This window comes from Loxodonta africana, chromosome 13 (assembly GCF_030014295.1).
Source record: "Loxodonta africana isolate mLoxAfr1 chromosome 13, mLoxAfr1.hap2, whole genome shotgun sequence".
In the NCBI taxonomy this organism is placed as follows: Eukaryota; Metazoa; Chordata; class Mammalia; order Proboscidea; family Elephantidae; genus Loxodonta; species Loxodonta africana.
Window position 1 is genome coordinate 77,100,367 of NC_087354.1, and position 25,990 is coordinate 77,126,356.

General features: G+C 37.1%; 1 protein-coding gene across 1 annotated transcript in view; it reads right to left on the reverse strand.

The window, feature by feature from the left end:
* Positions 1–21,284: 21,284 nt before the first annotated feature.
* DCHS2 (dachsous cadherin-related 2) overlaps positions 21,285–25,990 on the reverse strand; it is a 387,869-nt gene continuing 383,163 nt past the window's right edge. The window contains exon 20 of the mRNA XM_064267620.1: positions 21,285–24,100. Within this exon, the coding sequence (XP_064123690.1) occupies positions 21,486–24,100 (2,615 nt within the window). The 3' untranslated portion in view covers positions 21,285–21,485. The remainder of the gene's footprint in view (positions 24,101–25,990) is intronic.

A 25,990-nucleotide genomic window follows, 5' to 3' on the forward strand; every position in this document is an offset into this window, starting at 1 on the left:
AAATGGAGAAAATATTGAAGTTGTCAAGGATTTCATTTTACTTGGTTCCACAATCAACAGCCATGGAAGCAGCAGTCAAGAAATCAAAAGATGCATTGCATTGGGTAAATCTGCTGCAAAGGACCTCTTCAAAGTGTTGAAGAGCAAAGGTGTCATCCTGAAGACTAAGGTGCACCTGACTCAAACCATGGTATTTTCAATCGCATCATACGCATGTGAAAGCTGGACAATGAATAGGGAAGACCGAAGAAGAGTTGACACCTTTGAATTGTGGTGTTGGCAAAGAATATTGAATATACCATGGACTGCCAAAAGAACAAACAAATCTGTCTTGGAAGAAGTGCAGCCAGAATGCTCCTTAGAGGCAAGGATGGCGAGACTGCATCTTACATACTTTGGACATGTTGTCAGGAGGGATCAGTCCCTGGAGAAGGACATCATGCTTGGCAGAGTACAGGGTCAGCGGAAAAGAGGAAGATCCTCAACGAGGTGGATTGACGCATTGGCTGCAACAATGAGTTCAAGCATAACAACGATTGTAAGGATGGCACAGGACCGGGCAGTGTTTCATTCTGTTGTGTATAGGGTCACTATGAGTCGGAAGTGACTCGACCACAACTAACAACAACAATTTCAGTCACATATTAGGCATTTAAGTAATAGAAATTAAAACCGTTTTTTCTGGAAGCCCAGTGCTGTTGTAAGGCATTTGCTTGTCGGTGGAACCAAGTTGTCTCTGTGCGTAGACTGGTGTGCGAAACTTCAGAAGTGATGCTGAGGCTAGACTCTTCCCCTAACCATCCCAGCGTAGTCCTCAGTGCCTGGCTGTGCTTTTGGAATTAGCATGGGTACACTGGGAACCCAATGTTTGCCAGACTCTGATTGTGGGCTTGAGATGGTTCATCCTCATGAGGAAATTAGGGCTTTCTTGGCCTTATTGAATATCATACCCTTTCCTTCCACCACTTTTCCTTGGAAAAAAGTCTCACATTCGAAAAAGACGGTAGATACTAAGGGTTCCTTTCCTTCAAAAGAAAGAAAGCTGCATGGAGCTATGCGAGGATGACTTGCCTTGCCTTGCCTCTACTTCCAGGACTGTTTTGTGGCAACTGAGCTTATAGAACAGCTTTCAGCATACAAAACAGTCCATTTTCTTATTTTTCAACTTCCATACATTATTCTGTAGGGAAGATGTAAATTTTGATTGTGCTGGGGTGTCACACATCTATATATAAAAGCACACCAAGGAGCTAGACTCTTAGACCAGCCTGTTGATCAGTTAAGGCAACACAGCCTCAGATTTGCAGCAGTTAGCTGAAAGATAAATTCTTGGTTATCGTCAAATTCCTACACAGTCAAGGGTCAGCATTTTCCTGGAAGATCCATGGCAGCTAAACAACGGGATAAACATTTTACTGCTATCAGTACCACACAAATCCATCTCCCAAATTTGTATTGCTTTTTGGAGGCATACCTCCTCTTATTCATTTTTACACAGGCAAGAAAAACGTAGAAATGATTGGGAAATCAAAGATTCAGCTTCCAAGAAATGCAATCAGGGCTTCAAACAAAAGTACACTTAATTATGAAGTTGGACTGTGACTTGATCATTCCCTGGGTGCGTTCTATGGGTCATTTGTCAATCAGAGAATGCCACATCACATTCATCAGAAACAAGGGGCTCTTTTGCTCAGAAGTAAAAATGTGTATTAAGAAAAAAGACAGTTCTCAGGTTCTGTGGTTCACCCCTAGTAATGTTGTACAGCTACGTGGTTGACTTCACTCTACTGGCAGTCTTTGTAATAAGAAAGAAAAGAAAAATCACTGGCAGAAGATGCTGATTACAGCATACTGTCTGAAAACATTTTCCACAGCACTTGAATGCTTAAATTCCCACAGTTTGCATAGGCAAAGCACTCTCCTTCAGAAGACAAATCAATTTTCCAAAGTTAGAAGTACAATGTAAGTGTAAACTTAGATGAAGCCAGGTTTTGTAGAGGAAAATCCTCTGGTGTGATTTTGATATTTGTAATCAGTCCTACATATTTTTCTTTTAAAAAATCCAGCCAATAGCCTAACTCTAGGAAAGCTTGTTTTTGTCCAGATTTGCTTCTGATTTTTTAAAGTAATAAAATATTACAAACATAGTTGAAGACCTTTATCATCCCAATGATAAGCACCATTAATAAATTATTGTTTATTGTTCATAGCCATGTTGTTATACTAATGTTACATATATATAACATGTGTATCTATTGATAAAGAATTTATACAGCATGGTTTTCCATAGTCTAAACTTTATGTAAGTGGTATGGTGTGGTATATATATATCACTTTACAATATAGTATTTTAAAGACTTATGTTGACACAGATAGCCCTTGCTCACTCAGTTTAACTACTGTGTAACTCTCTGAACACTAAAAACACCAAATCCACCACCGTCGAGTCAATTCCAACTCATAGCAACCTCATAAGATTTCCAAGGCTTACGAGACGGGGTGAGCAGGGTGAAGGAGACAGGGTGAGCGGGGTGAAGGAGACGGGGTTAAGCAGACTGCCACATCTTTCTCTTGAGGAGCGGCTGGTGGGTTGGAACTGCTGAAGTTTTGGCTATCAGCCAAGCACTTTAACCACTGTGCCACCAGGGCTCCTAACATTCTGAATATTCCACAAATATTGAACAATGCTCCTTTTAAAGGACAGTCATGTCATTTTCATTTTTCTTTTGAAACAATACTGCAATAAGCATTATGTATATCATCATATACATGGTGGGAGCTTTTTCTCTAGGGTGTATACCTAGAAATGGAATTAACCAGGTTGTAGGCTAGATGATCTTCAACTTTACTAAACCTATAAAAAAACCTAGTGCCTAAATATTGCCAATTTGCTCTTCACAATAGTAATAACAATGGATTAGCAGTGTATGAGAACTGTACGACATTCCTACTGGTATTGTATGACATTCGTGATGCTCTACAATCTTACCATCACTTAGTATTGTCAGATTTTTACATTTCCTGCCAATCTGATGGCTGTGCATTGGTATAACTCATTGAGCATGTATATGGTTATTAACCACACAAATTTCTTTTTCTGTGACCTTCCTTTGTCTATTTTTCTATTTAAAAAAAAATTAAGCTACCACTTATTAATTTAAGTTATAGATACTAATTCTTTTTTCATAATATATACTTTAAATGCCTTCTCCCAAGTCATGAATTCCTTTATAACTTTGCTTATGTGGTGACTTTGTTTTTACATAACCCATTGCCATCAAGTCGCTTCCGACCCATGGTGACCCCATGAAGAACTGAACTCCATAGGGTTTTCTTGGCTGTAATCTTTACAGAAGCAGGTCGCCAGCTTTTGTCCTGTGGCACCACTGAGTGAGTTTGAAACACCAACCTTTTAGCTAATAGACATCACAATCATCTGGGCCTCCCAGGGACCCTTTTGTTTCAATAGAATTTCTTAATCTTTAATTAGTTTTATTTATCAGTCTTTTCTTTTGGGTTTGTGTGTTTTGTATCTTGTTTGACAAAGTCTTCCCTACTCTAATATCATAAAGATAATCTCCTCTATTTTCTTCTCTAAGCATAAAAGTTTTTTCACTTTAATTTTGTGTTTGTGAAGAAGAGATCCAATTTTATTTTCTTTTTTATACAGATAATTAATTCAGTACCATTTATTAAATTATCCATTCTTATTTACAAAGCCATCTCCATATCAAGTTTCCACACATATTTTTATTTCTAGGCATTTCTAATCTATTCTATCTCTACATATCTGATAAGAAAAGCACCCCCTTCTTCCCCATTCTTTTTTTTTTTTTTTTCCTTCAATATTGTCTTCATTATTTTTTGGCCTTTACTCTTCTGTATAAATTTTGAAATAGTACTCTCGAATTCTATAAAACCCCATACTGGCCTTTTGATTTGAGTTGCATTGAGTTTATAGGTGAATTAATAAAGAATTACCACGTTTAAATTATTGAACCTTCCTTTCCACTATATATTTTCATTTAATTAGATCTTTTATTTCCTGTAATAATATTTTAAAATCCTTCATAAATATCTTTAAAATGTTGTTAGATTTAGTCTTAGGTACTTTATTAGTCTTCATTGTGGTTGTGAATGAGTTTTCTTATATTACATTTCCCCATTAGTTATTGATAGTATGTAAAAACGCTTATAATATTTGATGCTGATCTTGTATTCACAAACTTGAGGAGTTCTCTGTTCTAATAATTTACATGCAGAATCCCTGTTTAGACAATGGCATTGTCTGCAAATAAAGACTGTTTTGTCTCTTCTTTTCCAAATTTTGTACCTCTTTATCTCTTTTTTTTTTTTGGTCTTAGTGCTTTATATACAACTACAGAACACTTTACATAGTAATAAAAAGCATTCTTCTATTATCCCTGACATTAATGGGAATACTCATTCTGGAACCAGTTCTTGCTAAAGGCCAAAGTACGACAACATCATCATTAACCTATCTTTTTCCATCCTTTCTTTTTGAGAGGGAGCTCAGGAGCCTAGCCAGCTCCTGGCTTTAAGCACTTAGCCTTGTTACAGTCCCTATCTTACACAGATCATTTTATCACTTTCCTCTATAAGTGCAGAATGCCCACATCTAGCAATACCTACTTCCTGGAGTAGAGTGAGTCCAAACTTCAGTCATGAACACTGCACTGAGTTTCTGTTCAACTATTACTCAAAATTTTGGGAGAGTTTGTCTAGAGTATTTACCCAGAAATGGAATTAGCCAGATTGTAGGATACCAAAAAAAAAAAAAAAAAAAACCCAGTGCCGTTGAGTCGATTCCCACTCATAGCGACCCTATAGGACAGAGTAGAGTTGCCCCGCAGAGTTTCCAAGGAGCAACTGGTGGATTCTAACTGCCAATCCTCTGGTTAGCAGCCACAGCACTTAACCACTACAACACCAGGGTTAGATTATCTTTAATTTTATTAGATTATTTTCATGGAGATGAATATCTTGTTTATGAACCTATGTCATTTTTATGTTTATTATTTCTTTAAACATTTTGTCTATTTTTGCTATATGTTTGCAGTGGAGACTCAGCCAAAGTGTGAACTACCAGAGCCATTCTGGCCAGAAGTGCCATCAGTCCTATTTTTCAAATGATTTGTGTATGTCTGTGCCTGTGTAAGAAAAAGTGATAATTAGAAAGGTTACTGGCAAAAGCAAAGGACTACAGCCTTTAGTAGGGATTACACCTGAAAGAAAGAAAGAAAAAAAAAAACCCTCAAACTGGGCCCATAAGCACCATTATGATAATCAGTGAAGAAGTTCAAGTTGTCAAAGATTTCATTCTACTTGGATCAACAATCAATGCCTACAGAAGCAGCAGTCAAGAAATCAAATGATGTAACGCACTGGGCAAATTTGCTGCAAAAGACCTCTTTAAAATCTTAAAAAGCAGAAATACCACTTTGATGATTAAGGTGTTTTCAATTAACCTCATATGCATGGGAAAGCTGGAAAATGAAAAAGTTCAAAGAATTGATGCATTCGAATTTCAGTGTTGGCAAAGAATACCGAATGTCATGGATTGGATTATGTCCCCCCAAAATACATGTATCAGTTGGGCTGGGCCATGATTCCCGGTATTGTGTGATTTTCTTATTTGTTGTAAATCCTGCATTTTTGATGTTAATGAGGGAGGATGGGCAGCAGTTGTGTTAGTGAGGCAGGACTCAATCTACAAGATTGGATTGTGTCTTGAGGCAATCTCTTGAGACATGAAAGAAAGAAGTGAGCAGAGAGACAGGGGGACCTCATACTAACAAGAAAGCAGTGCCAGAGGCAGAGTGCATCCTTTGGACCCAGGGTCCCTGTGCAGAGAAGCTCCTAGTCTGGGAGAAGATTGATGAGAAGGCCAACAGACAGAAAGCCTTCCTCTGGAGCTGACATGCTGAATTTAGACTTTTAGCCTGCTTTACTGTGAGAAAATAAACTTCCCTTTGTTAAAGCCATCCACTTTTGGTATTTGTTATAGCAGCACTAGATAACTAAGACAGTGAATATACCATGAAATGCCAGAAGAACGAACAAATCTGTCTTGAAATGTACAGCGAGAATGTGCCTTATAAGGGAAGAGAACAAGACTTTGTCTTGCTTACTTTGGACATGTCATCAGAAGTGACCAATCACTGGGGGACATCATGCTTGATAAAGTAGAGGGTCAGTGAAAAAGAAGACACTCAGTAAGATGGATTGACATGGCGGCTGCAACAACGGGCTCAAACATAGCAACAATTTTGAGAGTGGCGCAGGACCAGACATAATGCCCGAGGCCACCTGATGGCACCTTACAAAACCAACATTGATCATGTGTCTGCTGATCAATTCCCAAATTAAGAATTGACCGTGACTATGGATTCCAGTTGCTATATTATTTGTAATTTGAAAAGCATAATCTGCACATACTAAAGGATTTTTAAAAATGATGTCAGTATGGGTTAACCCTTAAAAATAATTAGGTATTCTCAAGAGACGGTCAAGTGCGAGGCAAGGTAGTGAGGTGGTTAAGAAAAGCACTTCTAGGCACGCCACTACTTTGATTCTAGGCTGCACCAGTTGTAGCTCTCCAAGCCGTGGTTTTCTTATCGGCTAAATGGCACAAAGGGTTATTTTGAAGAGTAAATAAAACATACTACACATAAAACATTTGACACAATATTTGGCAAGTAATGAACACTCAATAAAATGTAGCTGTTATTTATTTAAGTTCACGAATATTAATCTATTTTCCTTTTATCGGACACATAATCTGACAATAATCTGAAACTTTTTATTTTCATTATTTTGGGTTTACCCATTTCATAAAATTAAGCATATGTGTTCTTTAGTAGTTAGCATGTAGTATATACTCCAGAGCCTTTTAGATGAGACATAAAAACTATACTTTTAAATAAACTAAATTAAAAAAATAAAATTTTATAAAAGAGTCAAAGTCCATTCGCTATGTCTCATGGTTCAGGACTTCTTTAATACGATAACAATAGGCAAATTATTTTCATTACTATAGCTGAAAAGAAAAAGGAATGCCAGTTTAGAAATGATAGACAAGGAAAATGAGGAAAGTAAAAATCTAAAGCTAAGTTTAATGACCAAATAAAATTTAATTAATTATACTATAAGGCTTTATTTAGACTTCTGTCTAATATACAAGTAAACTCTGCTACATGAAATAGCACTTAAACTGGTGAATTCATTGTGTAGCCAGTGAGGTATATTTACAAATTAGTTTTATAAGTAAACATGCAGTGTGAAAAACTGCATCTGGTTAGTGGAGATAAAGACATGGTGGTTAACATCTGCTTCTTTTATTCTGTCCAGAATATTTTTCCTTTTCAGAATTGGTCTTTCTCCACCAGGTGTTTACAACACAGCCCCACCTCTCTTTCTATCCTCTTGACCACTGTGATTGGTTCTGAGATTTTTTACCATGCAAAATGTTTTTAGTCAAATTTTTCACTCATTCCCATTATTGCTTCTGAATTTTGAGTCTTGTTAGAAAGATTTTCCTATTCCCAGTTTATAAGTGTATACTCAGGTTTTCTTCTAGTATTTACTTGCATTTATTGGCGTGGTTTATCCTAGTGTGTGGTAAGAAGAAGGATCAGTTTAATTTTTTTTCCATCCAATCCCACTTTTTAAAATATTCTTTTCTTCACGGATTTGACTTGCTGCCTTTATATGTACTTAGTTCTTTGAAGGTACATTTCAATTCTCTCTGAATGCTGTAAAGATTTTTTTCTCCTTTTTTTTGCTTTATAGCAGTTTTACTATGATGTCCTTAGTTATGATTTTGTTTTTATCTATCACATTTGAGGCTTGTAGCACTTTTTGAATTGTGATCTGATGCCATTTTTGGAATATTCTTAGCCACCATCTTTTCAAATACTGCCTCTGGACCATTTTCTTTATCTCTTTCTGAGATTCCAATTACACATATGATATTATTTTTGTTTTTAAGTCATGTTCCATTTATCTAAGGATTCCTGGTGGTACAAACAGTTAAGGTTTCAGCTGTAACTGAAAGGTTGATGGTTCAAACCCCCAGAGGCTCCACAGAAGAAAGAACTGGTGATCTGCTTCCAAAAAGATTACAGTTAAGAAAATCCTATGGAACAGTTCTCCTATGTCTACGGGGTGACTAAGAGTTGGAATTAACTCAATGGCACCAAACAACGACATATACTTCTACCTCCCTTCTCAGTATTTTTCACTCATCTTGCTGTGTTTCAGTGCATATATTTATGTTCCAATTTATTAATCCTCTTTTCATCTGCATCTAATATGCTGTTAAACACATTTATTGAGATCTTAATTTCAGTTGTCATGTTTTTTGACATCTTTACTGAGATAAATCTCACATACCATATGATTTACCCATTTAAAATGTACAATTAGATGGTACTTAGTATATTCACAGAGTTGTGCAATCATCACCACAATCAACTTTAGAACATTTCATCACACTGAAAGGAAACCTTATACCTTTTAGCGGCCATTTCTCATTTCCACCCCAAACCCCTAATCCTTCCCTAGGCAACCACTAATCTGCTTTCTGTCTCTATAGATCTGTCAACTCTGGACAATTCATATAAATGGAACCATATAATATGTGGTATTTTGTGACTGGATTCTTTCACTTAGCATACTGTTTTCAAGTTCATTCGTGTTGTAGCATGCATCAGTCATTCATTTCATTTCAGAATAGCATTCCATTGTATGCCACATTTGGCTTATTCATTAGTTAGTGGACATTTGGGTTGTTTACACTTTTTGGCTGTTATGAATAACGCTGCTATGGACATTTGCGGACAAGTTTTTGTGTGAACATAATTTTTTATTTCTTTTGGGTATATACCTAGGAATGGAATTGCTGACTCCTGCGGTAACTCTACGATTAAGTTTTTGAGGAAGTTCTAGGTCATTTCCCAAATAACTTTACCATTTCACATACTTACCAGCAATATATGAGAGTTTTAATTTCTCCACATCCTTACCATCAATTGTTACTACCTTTTTTTTATTATAGCCATCCTCGTGGGTGTGAAGTGGCAGTTGCTGTATTTTATAGCCTAGAATTTCCTTTTTATTGTTTATATTTATATGTTTTCACATCTCTCCTGAAGTTCTCCATCATGAAATCAAATTTTTGAACACTTATTTTAAAGTCTACATGGAATAATGCTAATATATGGATTTCTTGTGTCTATTTTTATTATATTTCTTCTTCTAGCTTTGGTTATGTGATCTTTTCCCCAGTACACCTACAATTTTTAATCATATGCAGGATATTATTATGAATAATCACAAATGTTCTCAATAGTGTTATCCTCTATAGAGGACTAAATATTTTTGGCAGGCAGTTAGGGTAGGAACAGATCACCATAGTCAAAGATGGAATTGATTTTATCCAGAGTTTAGCTATTTTGCCTCTACTCCTAGGGTGTAGGTTCGTGAATTATATTGATAGATTTCCTACTATTGACTCATGTGGAAGTTCCAATTTAAAGGCTGGTATATATACACAGGAAGTCTTGGCATGCTATTGGATCCATTTCTGGATTTTCTATGCAGTTCCATAAATGCACCAATACCACCCTATTTTAATTATAGAGGCTTTATGATACATTTTTATATCTGGTAGTGTTAGAACGTGTGCAGAAGTGCACACACACATGCTGCTCTTATTTTTCCAGCATTTCCTAGCTATTCTTGCTTGTTTATGCATCCAAATGAAATGTATAATGAAGTTGTCTAGCTCCAGAAATAACATGGTGTTTGTATTGGGATTATGTTAAATTTGTGAAATTTCTCAGGAACAAGAGAAATCATTATACCATTAGCTTTTCCATTTAAAAACATCTATTCAAGCCTACTCTGTGTCCTTCAGAAGATACAATTTTCCTCATAGGAATGCTAGGCTTTTTTGTTGCTGTTGTTGTTAAGTTTTTGCTTAGATTATCTTTTTTTTTCCATTGTAGATAGTGTCTTTCTCTTTCATTAATAATCTGATTATTATTTCTATATATAAAGGGTATTAATTTGGTTATTAGATGCTAATTTATATTCTGAAATTTTACGAAATAAATTCTTTTGTTGTTTCTAATAGGTCTTCCATCAATTAGAGTTTTCCAGAAATATATTAATAGTCTACAAATAGAGATAATTTTACCTCTTGCTTTCAAATTTTTATGCTTCTAATTGCTCTTGTTTAATTTTATGGACTAACTTCTATAATAAATATTAAATTGTGGTGGAGATACTGGGCATATTGTCTTGTTCTTGACTCGGATGCTAAAGGCTCTAGAGTACCTTCATTAAAGAAGATACTTGCTTGGGGGTTTATCATTTTAAGAAGTATTCAAAAAACAATAAACTGACTACTGCGTGCTTTTAATATGAACGGATGTTGGAATTTTTAATACCTTTTTTCTGTTTAGGAAAATGTTCAAAATTTTTTTTTCTCCGTAACTTTACTAATGTGATGAATTTTATTGATGGATATTCTAATATTAAATCATCTTTGTATTTCTGAAATAAATTTCCGAGGTTATGATGTTATTTTTAAATAAACTATTGAATTCTTTTTGCTAATATTTTATCTAATAATATTGTACACCTTTTTTTTTTTTTTTATTCATAGGAGAGGAGTCCCTGGGTCACACAGTTAATTGCTAGACTACTATCTGAAATGTCGGTGGTTTGAACCCACCCAGAGGTGCCTTGGAAGACAGGCCTGGTGATCTACTTCTGAAAGGTGGCAGCCTTGAAAGCCCAATGGAGCAGTTCTACTCTGCACACATGGAGTTGCCATGGGTCAGAACCGACTCCATAGCAACTAATAACAATAACAATGATAAGTGGGAATAGGCTGTAGTTTTCTGTTTTGTGCAGGTTTCGATATCAATTCTATATTTAACTCATTAAAAGATGTAAAATTTTTTCTTATTTTTCTACATTTTATTGTTGTTGTTGTTGTTAGGTGCCATCGAGTTGGTTCTGACTCATAGCAACCCTATGCACAACAGAACAAAACACTGCCTGGTCCTGAACCATCCCTACAATTATTGTTATGCTTGAGCTCATTGTTGCAGCCACTGTGTCAATCCACCTTTTTGAGAGTCTTCCTCTTTTCTGCTGATCCTGTACTCTGCCAAGCATGATGTCCTTCTCCAGGGACTGATCCCTCCTGACAACATGTCGAAAGTATGTAAGATGCAGTCTCTCCATCCCTGCCTCTAAGGAGCATTCTGACCACACTTCTTCCAAGACAAATTTGTTCGTTCTTTTGGCAGTCCGTGGGATATTCAATATTCTTCGCCAGCACCACAATTCAAAGGCATCAATTCTTTGGTTTTCCTTATTCATTGTCCAGCTTTCACATGCATATGATGTGATTGAAAATACCATGGCTTGGGTCAGGCACACCTTAGTCTTCAAGGTGACACCTTTGCTCTTCAAAATTTTAAAGAGGTCCTTTGCAGCAGATTTACCCTATGCACTGTGTCGTTTGATTTCTTGACTGCTACTTTCATGGCTGTTGATTGTGGATCCAAGTAAAATGAAATCCTTGACAACTTCAATCTTTTCTTGTTTATCATGATGTTGCTCATTGGTCCAGTTGTGAGGATTTTTGTTTTCTTTATGTTGAGGCGTAATCCATACTGAAGGCTGTGGTCTTTCATCTTCATTAGTAAGTGCTTCAAGTCCTCTTCATTTTCAGCAAGCAAGGTTGCGTCATCTGCATAATGCAGGTTGTTAATGAGTCTTCCTCCAATCCTGATGCCCCTTCCTTCTTCATATAGTCCACCTTCTCATATTATTTGTTCAGCATACAGATTGAATAGGTATGGTGAAAGAATACAACCCTGACGCACACCTTTTCTGACTTTAAACCAATCAGTATCCCCTTGTTCTGTCTGAACAACTGCCTCTTCATCTATGTAGAGGTTCCTCACGAGCACAATTAAGTGTTCTGGAATTCCCATTCATTGAAATGTTATCCATAATTTGTTACGATCCACCCAGTCAAATGCCCTTGCATAGTCAATAAAACAGGTAACATCCTTCTGGTATTCTTTGTTTTCAGCCAGGATCCATCTGACATCAGCAATGATATCCCTGGTTCCACGTTCTCTTCTGAAACCAGCCTGAATTTCTGGCAGTTCCCTGTCGATGTACTGCTACAGCTGTTTTTGAATGACCTTCAGCAAAATTTTGCTTGCATTTGATATTAATGATATTGTTTTATAATTTCCACATTTGGTTGGATCACTTTTCTTGGGAATAGGCATAAATATGGATCTCTTCCAGTCAGTTGGCCAGGAAGCTGTCTTCCATATTTCTTGGCATAGACGAGTGAGCACCTCCAGCGTTGCACCTGTTTGTTGAAACATCTCAATTGATATTCCATCAATTCCTGGAGCCTTGTTTTTCGCCAATGCCTTCAGAGCAGCTTGGACTTTCTCTTTGTTTTGGAATAGTTTAAATACAGTTTGAATGATCTAATCTTCAAAGATTTGCTAAAATTTCTCTTTTACCCTAGCTACTCCCCTTGTCTATGGGGGAATATTTTTAAATCTTTCTCTATTTCTTATATTCATTTGCTATGTTTAGATGCTTGTTTACTGAGATCAATTGTAGTAAATTACATTGTTCTAGAAAAAGTATTTATTTATTTTAGGATTTCAAATTAATTTGCATAAAATTGTACAAAAAAGTCTAATTTAACTCCCTTTCTTCTTTTTATAGCTATCATTATTTGCCTTTGCTATCTCATCTTTTGTATATTTGTAAAAAATCAGCTTAATTAGGTGAATTTTAAAGAACCAGATTTTTGATAAACTTTTTGTTTTGTTTTCTAATTTGTTAGTTTGTTTTTACCTTTATTAATTCCTTCCTTCTTTTTATTTTTCCTTCCAATTTAAAGTAATACCTTTTACTTACAAGTTAGTAAATATAAGGTAGTAGCACACATTCTATTTTCATATGATCTTTCTTTTTTTCCATATTTTTCTGGCTGTAATTTATGTATATTCTTAGAGTATATTTTAACTATATACTATTCTATCACCTTTATTTATAGCTACCATTTGATCTAACCTCTACATTTAAAATATATTTAATGTCCTTACGATGAACCTTCCCCAGTATTTCTCAGTTGACTGAAGCTCATTCCTTAGTTGATTCTTCAGGAATATTCCTTGAGGTCTTGCTTATTCACAGCCTCATCTATGATATATACATACTTAAAGGAAGCCCTGGTGGTGTAGTGGTTAAGTGCTACAGCTGCACTTAACAAAGGGTCGGCAGTTCGAATCTGCCAGGCACTCCTTGGAAACTCTAAGGGGCCGTTCTACTCCATCCTATAGGGTTGCTATGAGTCATAATCGGCTTGACGGCACTGGGTTTTTTAAAGGTAAATTTAGCTAGATGTAAAATTTTGATTCATATTCTCTTTACGTATCTAGTATGCTCCTCCATGCTCTTCTGGCCTCAAATGCTGTTGTTGAAAAGTAGGCCAATATGATGCTCTTTACCTTGTAAGTAACTTGGCATTTTTACTTGGTAGCCTGAAGGTTATATCATTTTTCTTTAAAGTTTAGTAAAATTTTATATCTTGGTATTAACTGCTGTGCGTTGATTTTTATGTGGCATATCCTTTCAATATGAAGATTCAACTTTTATTTTATGTCTGGAAAGCTTCCCTGAGTTATGGTTTTTATATTTGTTCTGTTCTGTTGCCTTAGTTTTCTACTTTAGGAATTCCATTTATACACGTTGACTCATTTTTGCCAGTCTGCCAAATCTATCATTGTCTCTTGAATTCTTATTGGTTTTTTCATTTCTACTTGATTTTTAAAAAACTCAGTCCATAACACACAATTCAATCTATAACACACATTTTCCAAGTGTGTCTTCGTTCTCCATCAGCACATCATTCCGAGCATTCTGTTTGCTTACAATCTGTTTTATATTGCAATTGTTTTCTGTTGCTCATGTTTTAATGAGATGGGTTTTCCAATATTTCAGGAGGGTAATGTATAAGGGTGATAAACCAAAACAAACAAACCGTTGCCATCAAGTTGATTCTGACTCATAGCAGTGATGGCAGACCAGAACAGTTTTGCTAGATTCATGGCTTTAGAGCTTCCACTTCCCTAGTTCCTATGAAGTATTTATAAATACAGCCTTACCTTCTTTTTCTGGTCCTTTCCTCTCCTTTGATATCTAGATCATCTCTTTCTTTAGTATTTTACTAAATTCAAATTCTACTTTCAGTAGATTTTACTTAGTGTGGGGTTCTGTCCTTCTAGAAGGAAATTTTAGTTGGGTATTTCTGAATGTTTTGAGAACTCAGGTCATCCCAACATCATCTAATCTCACTTTAGTCTTTCTACACTCACCTGCAAATTGGATTTTCTGAAGCCCTTTCCCAGTTTTGGGTTATTCTCATATTTGCCTGTTAGATTTCCACTTCAAGAGTATGCCTTTACTTTTGTGGATGAGTACTTATTGGTGATTCCTGGTTCTCTAGCTCAAAGAAAGCCAGAGGTTACCTTATTTCTCCCGTTACTGCCAGTAGTTGGTGACTTTGCTTGCTTGCTCATATTCTAGAGTTTATGGAGATGACTTTTCTTTTTGTTGAAGATGTTGTTTGTGAGTTTTTAATTTTCACTATTATAGACATTCTATTTTGTAAGGGGATTTGAGGAGATTAAAAAATTTACACCGATGCTGCCATCTTGCCCAGACTAGAATCTAAACCACTTTCTTACTTGGCTTTTGGGATACCAGATTACCCAGGGGTCAGTACTGGGATCTCTTCTTTTCTCTATCTATACTTATCCTGAATGATATCATCCAATTCCATTGTTTTAAATGCTAGCTATAGTCTAATGACTCCAAAATTTTTAATCTATAGCCCCCAATTTTTTCTTATACCACAGATTCATGTATAACTTTCTCGGTACCATACATCCAACACATTATCAATAATGATCAACTCTACTTCTCAATGTATATCCTGACTCCGATCACTTCTACCTGTGCCACCCTAGTCTAAGTGACAATCACCACCACCTGGCATCATTGCAATAGCCAATTAACTGGGGTTCCATTACTGCACTAACCTCTTCCTCACCCCTGCCTTCATCTCTTCTCCACAAAGTAGACATTTACCCTTCAAAAATACAAATCAGATAATGCCATACCTCTACTCAAAAACCACTAGTTACTTGGAATAAAACCTGAAGCCTCTTACCATAGTCTACAAGGCCCTACATAATCTGGCCCCTAGTTACCTCTATGACCTCATTTCCTCCATATGACTTCTACCTCAGGGCCCCTGTACTTGCTGATCCATGCACCTTCCTTGCTTTCCCCTCAGATCTCTGCATGGCTCATCCTCTCACTTCGTTCCATTCAAGCTGTGTGTCAGAGACACCTTCCCTGAACATTCAATCTACATAGCACTGCTGTATCCCTCATAATTTCGTCAATCTCTTCTTGATTTTTCTTCATATCCTTCTTCAGACTTTTTTATATAACATTTACCACTATTTTACAGCATATATTTATTGTTTGCCTTAATAAAATGTAAGCACTGGGCTATCTGCTTTTTTCCACTACTGTGTCTTCAGACCCCAAAGCCATGCTCTGTCCACAATAGGTGCTAAATACTTGATGAGTGATTAAATCTATGAAGTATTGCCCAATTATCATTTATTATAACTTTTTATAGTCCTTTTTTATCACCATAGGTTCAAATCTATCACTCTACCATAGCTTTTGTGTTTAAAAAGCCCTTTCCCACTTTTATTCTATGCTTTTCTTCCAATTCTTTGGTTTCATTTTAACTTTTATTCATTAATCCAATTAGAATTCTCTTTTATGGTGTGAAAAGAAATAACTTCATATTTATCCCCGCCCCCAGTTCTCTATCATGCATTTATTTAATATTTTGTACTTGTTTAAAATGTCATCGTTAGCACACACTAAGAATATACATGTGTATATGCACATACAGAATATCCTTCATAAATTCTTCATATTGTTTTTAAATTTTAAAACATTCTGATGTAAACATTCTGTGCATATCTACTGAACTGTATTATTTTCTCGTCCTGAGAGAACTTCCATTCAGCTAGCCACAGGCCAAAAAAACCAAAAGACTAAACCTGTTGCCGTCGAGTTGACTCTGACTCATTGTAGTTTAGCCACAGGGCAGTCATGGTTTATTATACTATCTAAAATTAAATTAAACCAACGTGCTTGGACACGTACTGTCACTGCCTCGAATGATCTGCTTTTGAATATTATCTGTAGCTTGTTTCTATTATGTCTAAAATTCACTATACATGGATGTATATTGTGAGGAAGCAGGGGAGAGAGAGAGAAAACAGATTATAGAAGGAATTTCTAGTCCTTGGACTTTACCTAAGGTATTCCATGATATTTTGATAGACTATTGGCACTTACTCTCTCTTTGCCACGTGATTAGCTAAAATCACAGAACTATGCCAGAATTCTCTCTTAATGGGGTCAAGGCCTGTGTGTCACACCCTCACATTGCAGCACCCTCTGTGTCCATTCACATAGGCACTCGTTCATCCTGAAAACCATCTGTACTTCATAACGGAGTGGAGACCAGGACTTTGCCCGGAGGGTTTACTATCTAACAACGAAATCCACTTATTTAGTTTTCTAACCAAAATACTACTTTCTTATTCGAGAGATGTGCGTGTGCATCTGCTGTTTATTTGGCATGCTTTCCCCTCTCTATTCCTCACTTCGCAGTTTGGGTTTAGCAAATGTGTTGGGTGAAATGAGGAAGGTTATGGCCCAAAACAGTAGGAAGTGTTAATTGTCATCAAAAGAGCCAAGTGCTGAGTCTGTATGAGAAAGGTGTAATTTGATATTGCAGTCATTTGGGGCTGGATCTTTTGAAAATTGCCACAGTTCTGATTCCAGGAGACAAATTTCCTTGATATATATGGAATGAAAATAATTATATCACTAGAATTCAAATAAAATTGACAACGTTTGAGAATGACAGACATTTTTGAGCTCAACTAAAACCTGCTGTGAAAATACACCCAAGGAGCTCATCCGTAACATCCTGTGTGAATAAACTGCTTAGAACAATATTCACTCTATATATTCATTGCTTTGGGATGGTTCATCATCTTAGCCCCAGTCCTATGAGCTCTACTGTGGTTTTAAAAGTTATATGAGACATAATCTTTTGACATAAAACCAAAACTAACAAACAAGCACTCATTAAAAATAAACATACAAACACAAAACTATTGACCAGGCAAAAAAAAAAAGACTTGGTATTAAAATTCCATATGAAGTTCCATTACTTGGTATATGTGTATAGTTACTTACTTAAAATTGTGACACTCTCAATGCCAGTTACGTAGCAAGGGAAATAAGGTAAGATAGTCATTCCTGCTTTTTCTTCCTGATATTCAGGGGGATAATCCAGTAAATTCAAGTTCTGGTGGTCAAATGTATTCCAGCCTATGGTCACCTGGTTCACAACCTGATGAATCTAAATTCTCAGACAACGAGGGAGAGGCTTGGAACAGAGGGAAGAAAGGGGAAAAGAGATTCCTCAAACAAAGGAAACTGCAAAGAAAATGACTCAACCAAATCTTTACAAGTTAAAAATTACTGTCACAAGTCCTTACCCTTCTTCCTTCTTGCATTTTCTATCTGGGCCTTAAACAAGTCCTTCAGATTCAATCCTCTTTTCTCTTCCCTACCTCCCTCCCTCTTCTGTAATGGGCAGATTCCCCCTGGGATACCTGGTTGTGTTATAAGCGAAAGTTTCTGCAACTCTACTGTTCCTGGTGTCTCTCTTGTACAGAATGACCTTCCATTTTAACTCTCCTCAGCTATAACCAAACAGATGGCGTGACATTTTTGAGCTCAACTAAAACCTGCTGTGAAAATACACCCAAGGAGCTCATCCGTAACATCCTGTGTGAATAAACTGCTTAGAACAATATTCACTCTATATATTCATTGCTTTGGGATGGTTCATCATCTTAGCTCCTCTTAATAATGTCTTCCCTTTTTTTTTTTTTCCTCTTAAAGTTAAGGTATGTGTAAGATAACAAAACAAAAAGTAACAGAACATATGTTTGGGGGAAATAAAGAAATTAAGAATTGATTTTCATCACTATAATCCTAGAAAATACAACATGGAGGTCTCTGAAACTGAGGAGAAAGGTTTCAAGAAACACCACTCCTCTCTCAGATGAACAACAGTTATAGACTAAATATAAGTATACATGTAGACGGCCAGTAGTTTATACTACATTTTAATATTCTTAAAGAATGGTTAAAGGATCAATTCCCTAAAGATACAGCATTTTCCCCTTTATTTGCCCAGTGATCTGTTTTGGAAGCCAAGGCAATGATTACTACTAGGACATGGAATTTTGAATCCATTTGGTCCTGATTTACACCAGTATTCTTAAGGCTGCCAACGAGAAAGTCCAGAATTTCAGGCAGCCAAAATTCCACAAGAGACAACTGTCTTTTATTTTATAGCTTATGAATTTGGGGCTTAATATGATTTTCCACTAACAAGTTCTGTACCCCCTCCAGAGTGCTAAAGCCAGTGTGCGGATAAGAAAAGTAATACAGAACATATGAGGCAAGTTAATATTAAACTTGAAGGAAAACTGTAGGAATTATATTGTTTACTTAGGGAAAAAGCACCCTAGTTGAAAGGGCTGTCATAAGATTTATTGCAAACACTTAACCAGCATGTTCACATTTTTTGACCCTCAACCCCACTTGTAGCAGTTGTTTGGTGATGTTTTGGTGTTGGATACAGTATTAATAAAGTCATCAATTAAAAATCCACTAGACATTAGTAAGGAATAGTTTCTGAATACTTCATGTCTTCTGTTCTTATGAAACATCTAGAAAAAATGCAGAATCGTGTCCAGAATGAGTAATAAATCACAGGCAAATAACTTAGGGAACTGAGTTAAATGGATTTTAAACATAAGAAAAATGTAGAAACTGTTCAAGATAAAAGCAAAGTATTCTGAGTTCCTACACATAATTATGCTGCAAAACAAAACTTCCATATACAATTAGAAAAAAAAAAAATTACTACAAAATTTCTTTGATATGCTCCAAGCAATCTTTTGAATGGAGTCAAAGAGATGATAAATACTGAAATGCTTTAAACGTATTTTTAAAAGTCATGAATCCTTCTCCCCCAGATGTCTTGAAGAAAAGGGGAGATGTATCAGTCTTAGAATATTTAAATGTTTCACACATAACTGACTTTCCCTAGGATTCCAGCCTTGTCCAAAAGTCTTCATGTTTCATATAATTTTCTTTGCTGTTGTTGTTAGATGCCGCAGAATTGGTTCTCACTCACAGAGGTTTTATATACTTGATAATGTTAGGATAGAAAAAAAAAATTCTTCTACAAAACAAGATATCAAACACGAATGCTCCCTGCAAAGTTTTCCAGTAAACAGAAATTAGTTATTTCATATAATTTCACAGATGAGGCCTGTGGAAATTAACTACTGAGGAAACTACACCAGAATTCATATTAAAATTCCACACTATGATTCAAAAACCTGACCATGGTGCCTACAATGGGAGGCTGGCTTTTGGGTCATCACCATCAGGATGCTCTCTGCCTTCTTGAAATGAATAAGAATCTTTCATGGATTCTCAGGCTCACAGAAAGAAGACAGTTTCACTACATTTGAGCACTATGACATGTCTAAAACAACAGCTGTGCAAAACAGAATTATTTCAACCATGTTGTCAAACTACTCCATGACAAAGCTAAACATGAGTATGAGCAAATGAAAAAATTTCTAACCTCCATTGTTTCTCAACTTTCAGGGTAACACAATTCATATAAAAATCTTTACTTGAAAAAAAAAATTGCTATATTACTCTATGAAATTTATGATTAGCTAATAACATAATTTACACAAACCTTTTAATTGATGTTGGGTGCATAAATTATTTCTTTCTGAAAATGACTGCGTCCAGAACAAAATGAAAATATTTCCATAAATTAATCTTCAAAGTTTAATGTCTATGCATGTACTCTGTCACAAGATACAGTATTGAAAAACTTGTCATTTTATTTGCAAAGAAGGCTGTCATGGGTTGAATTGTGTCCCCCAAAAATACTAGGCCATGATTCCCAGTATTGTGTGGTTGTCCTCCATTTTGTGATTGTAATTTTATGTTAAAGAGGACTAGGGTGGGATTTTAACACCTTTACCCAGGTCACATTCCTGATCCAATATAAAGGGAGCTTCTCTATTGCGTGGCCTGCACCATCTTTTATCTTTCAAGAAATAAAAAGGAAAAGGAAGCGAGCAGAGAGGGGGGACCTCATACAATCAAGAAAGCAGTGCTGGGAGTGTGTCCTTTGGACCCAGGATCCCCGGGGGGAGAAGCTCGGAGTCTGGGGGAAGACTGATAAGAAGGCTGACAGAGAGAGAAAGCCTTGGCCTGACGCTGATGCCCTGAATTTGGACTTCTAGCCTGCTAGACTGTGAGGACATAAATTTCTCTTTGTTAAAACCATCCACTCGCTGTATTTCTGTTATAGCAGCACTAGATAACTAAGACAAAGGCCAAGGAAACATACCTTAGGTGGCAGTCAGCCACATATGTATTGCTATTATCAATCATAGCCCTTTACCAAGAACATACATTTCTGGTACATTTAACCAAGAATGATGTTTTAATTTTTTTTCTTCCTATTGGCACAGAGTCAAGAAAAATTTTCTTCTTAATTGCTCATCAGATTTTCAAAAGACACCACCTTGAAATTCAAATTATGATTAAACTCCACAAGTGTGGTACAGGAGTAAAGTGAAGAAGTGTATCTCTAAATGTATCAGATCCACAGAACATTGCCCTTGAAACCTAACATTGTCCCTCTAGATTTCCCCTGTCCATTACTTTCTGTCCTAAACTCATTCCCTATTAGATCTTTACTAATTCGTTTTAAATACAGAAGTCTAACCAGCAGTGTGATATGGCCAGAGAGCACTATGCTTTATTTCTATTTATTTTCACGTAAGTAGCTTGGCAGTCAGTAAAGTTGACTGTCTCCTTTGGAATGTATGTCTTTCTAATCACAAAGAAAACCAGGTATGAGAGAATACACACTACTCGATAAATGCAAATTTTGAGTCCTGAGCAAACATAAAGGTTAAAAGAGGGAGTAACTTCTCTTTAAGGCTGGAGGAAATTTGAGACACTTAAATGGGGGGGGTGGTGTTTCAAAAACCCCTGATTAAATTAGATCACTCGTTCTTAGATCAGAATCTTCCATTCTTGAGGCGCTTTCTTGAGAGGTTTCGTTCACTCATGACATAGTATGCAGGTGCCTGGGATTACTGTCGTTTTATATCTGAACTTCATTCATCTTCTGCATTCCATTCATGGCATGTACCACTTAAGTGTGTTCCCAATAATTTTGCACTTGACAACAGTGGAGACATGGCAGGAGTCTGTATGGTCAATAGGGAAAGAGATGGAGAAAAACTGGGAGTCATGGCTTCTGGCAGAGAACTGAGATGGTAGAGAACGGGGGAGTGTGGGTGTTTCTGAAGTGCCTGCCCTGAAGTTCCTGCTGGCATTCTTGGTGGAACTGCTTTAATTTCAGGCTGGGCTACTGCTGTTATCAAAGGTTGTGGAAAAACAAAAGCTTTCTTATCTTTTGGAACCCCAGGCATATGCAAATGTTCATCGGTCAGTTTTGCAATATCATTAAATACTGAGGCAAGAGGTTGAAACTTGGGTTCCCAGCTGAGCAGATGATCCCAGGTACCGCTGCCCCTTGCATCATGATCAGAGGTTATCTGGGTTGAAAGAGCTGCACCTCTTGCCTCCTGATCACCTGAAATGAGGATGTATTCTTTTCTGACGTCAGCCAGGATGTCCTCTTTTACACCTCTCTTCTGAAGCACATGAGGTAACACATCATTTTGAACGTAGGTTGTACCACGGCCTCCTCCTCCATCTCCTTCCTCCAATGTATGGCTGGTTTCTGTTTCCGCGGTGGCCACCAGGTCAGTTTCTCCCGACAAGCAGGAAAGCTGGTCTGAATCCCTGGGGATTCCAGAATCTGGCACTCGGGAATCCCGATCACTCAGAGCTGAGCCAGAGTCCTTCCTATAAGGATGCTCATTTATCCTCTGGATTTCCTTATCTTCTGCAGTTTCTCCTTCCACAGAACAGTGGCTGCTGGAATTTGAGTGCCTGTACACATGAAGTATGTCCTTCTCCATGATGCTTATGAAACTCAACCATTGAGGCAGGGAGTCCACAGGCACGGCCTTATTACTGCAATCATTCGTTTCCTGGAAGGCCTTGAGCATACTGGCATCCCCAGTCGATCTCAAATTGACATCTAAGGAAGATGAGGTTTTCTTTTCCTCATAATTGTTCGCTGCGTCTTTTTGTTTATGTTTTAAAACTAGTATAAGAAGAATGGATACCAGCAACAGAAATACTAGAAAGGAGACTGTAAGGCTGATTGAAAAACTGCTGGCTGATATTGCTGAGTGTTTTGCTTCAGGGGAAAATGACACATTCACAACAACAGTGCAAGATGTAAACTTGGAATCCAGTTTAGGGCTGTGAGCGATTATGTTCATTTCAATAGTGTCGTCTTTGCTGACTTGACTTTTTACTAGGGGCAGGGCTCTAGTCAAGTAGATATTTCCATTAGTTTTATTTACTGAGAAGAAAGGAGATGCCGTTGCAAGGGAGTAAAGAATGACTCCATCAATACCAGCATCGGCATCTGATGCTTCCACTTTGCCAATCAACTGTCTTACTTCACTCTTATATGGGAGGTTAAAAAAATATTGATCTTGTGTGAAAATGGGTTCAAATTCATCTATCCCTTCAATTTCCAACCACATTGTTAAGGAGGCTGTTAAATCACCTTTGTCTTTTGCCTGAACTGTGATGCAGTATTTACTTTCAAGTTCATAGTCAAGGATTTGCTTAGCATAGATATCCCCGGTAAATGGATCGATGAGGAAGAGATCATGATCATGAGGTTGTCCATGAGTGCTCAAACAGGGTGATAAAATAGAATATGTCAATTCTCCATAAGGACCCGTGTCAAAATCCAAAGCATTTACAGAACATATGGTAGAGGACACAGGCAGATTTTCTGGAACGAGACAGTTCACTCTTGGGAACATAAACTGAGGTGTGTGGTCATTATCATCCAGGACATCGACAAACACAACCGCAAAAGAAAAATGTTTCTTTTCTTCATCTGAAGCTTGGACAATTAAAGTGAATTTTGTTGTTTCCTCATAATCCAGAGGTTTAATCAAATACAGAACTCCAGTTTTTTCTTCTAGGTGAAAATGCCCCCTCTCATTTCCAGAGATTAGGTGGTACATGATTTCAGCATTTGAACCCATGTCACTGTCGTTTGCTGAGACCACAATGATGTGAGTCCCTAAAGGTGTACTTTCCTTGAAGTGAGTATGATATTCCAGATGGGTGAATTTAGGTGGGTTATCATTGACATCAAGGACTTCTATTGATATGATGGTTGTGGAACTCAACGGAGGGCAGCCATGGTCAGATGCTAGAATGACAAGCTGATGACTGGCAGCTGCTTCTCTGTCCAAACTGTGAAGCAACACAAGATAACCAACTTGAATGTAAGGATATTCTGGATGAGTGACACTAGTTTCCAAATGGAAATGTTTCTGTGAATTACCACTGATGATGGAATATTCAACATGTGTGTTTTCACGGGTCCAGTCACGGTCAAAGGTTGAAAACGTGACAAGTGTGCCTCCAATTAGGGCATCTTCACTTAAGCTAATGTTGTAGTATTCTACTGTAAACTCAGGGGCATGGTCGTTCATATCTTGTATTCCTATCTCCACTAGTGCAAGAGCCTTCAGCTCAGGAATTCCACCATCACTGGCTTCCACAAGAAACCGGATTGTTGACATTTTATCCAGAAGTATTACAGGATGGATGGTAAATATTGTGCCTGAAAAACAAGACATATCACTTCAATGTTGTTGTGAAATTAAATTTTTATTATCCGTCTGGTCGATAAATATTTATCAAATATCTACTAGTGTATACAGTTCTTAGCTTTGTTACCTAAATGAGAATCATCAGTAACTCCAAGTAGAAATTTAAAATGATTATACTTTTGTAACACTTGAGATACAGAAATAATATTTATGGTATTCACTTTATGAAATATGTATCTTGCTTAAGATTGCCTATACCACAAATTTCTCTCAATTTTACTTTTGTACAGAAGGTTGTTTCATTACAATTTTTTAAGAAAATGTATTCTTATTTAAAAATTTTATACCCCATCCTACTACCCATAAGCACTTGTATGGATGCATTCTGGCATAAAGATATTTATTCTGGATATACTACTGGTTGATACTGGCCAAATCAAAGTAGGAAATATGATAATGCAGAGATACAACTATTACTTAATTATAGAGCTGTCTTTCCAAAAGCTCTTGGTCATTTCAGCAAATGAATTCTTCCTTTATTGATGAAATATATTTAATACATGCTATTGTTTCAAATACAACAATATGTGCTTTTTGTAAATATGTATGTAATAGTATTTTTCTAAAAAAAGAGTGTTTAAAGTATGGTTGATGAAAAAGAATACAGAATGCTGACATTTGAATGCCACAATTTAAAGGTTCACCATGAACTAAATTGATCTGATAATATTTAATGTTTTAAAAACATTTGATCAATAACTCACTGAAAAGTTTATTGATAATACATGTCAAGCAAAAGCGTCACTAAGATTTAGTGCTCAGAGGGACCACCTGGAATACTGTGATTTGCTGTGCCCTGGGCCAGGGCCAGCAGAAAAGAGAGGGAGAGGAGGAGGAGAGGGGAGGGGAGGAGAGGAGGAGAGAAGGGAGGGGAAGAAGGGGAGCGAAGGAAAGAGGAGGAGAGGAGAGAGAAGCAAAAGGGAGGAGAAAGAAGGGGAGGGGAGGGAAGGAGAAGGGAAGAGAGAGAAGGGGAGGGGAGGGAAGGATAAGGAGCAGAGGGAAGAAGGGAGAAGAGAAGGGGAGGGAAGGGAAGGAGAAGGGAGGAGACAGAAGGGAAGAGAAGGGGAGGGGAGGGGAGGAGAAGGGAGGAGAGAAAACGGGGAGAAGGGGAGGGGAGGAGAAGGGAAGGGAGAGAAGGGAAGAAAAGAGAGGAGAGAGAGGAGGGTAAAGGAGGGGAGAGGAGGGGAGGATCTAAACTTCCGACTTGTTTATATACATCCAGCGGCCAGTCATCCACAGGCTGTGTGGCGGCACTGTGCTACTTCTCCCTGTTACAACACCCTGTAGTTCTCAGGTTAGAACTTGCTCCTTCAACATTTGATGTGAAGGGACCTAAGAGAATGGTGTCTCTAATTCCAGGGGGTGGGGGTGGAGGCTATCTTAAGAGCATTAGGGAAGGTTATTTCTAGTGTCCTCTCTGTAACTCAAACCCTTGACTAAGTTCTCCTTTCAGGTAATCCAGAGGTTAACTTTTAAATCGGCTCTCAGTTGGGAAATGACACCATGCTGGGGAGAGACAAGGAGCACTGAGTATGATGTGCCCCAGGCTCCACTCTTTCCTAGAAAGTGCTCTTCTGGGAACAGTCTTGGGGAACTGTTCTCCTCTTTACCAAATCCAGCATCTAATGTCCACTCACTGTTAAAACTCTATCGACTGTTTACCGGCTCGAATCTGGGATCACTTGCGTGAACGCATTTCATAAACACAATGTCTTGCTCTCCGATAAAAATGTAAGAGCCTTGGAAGGCATCAAGGAAACCAAACACCACAATGGGTTTTACTTAGCAGAGATGCTCTCGAATCATTTTCCTTTTTCAATTTTTATTGAACAAATGATGCT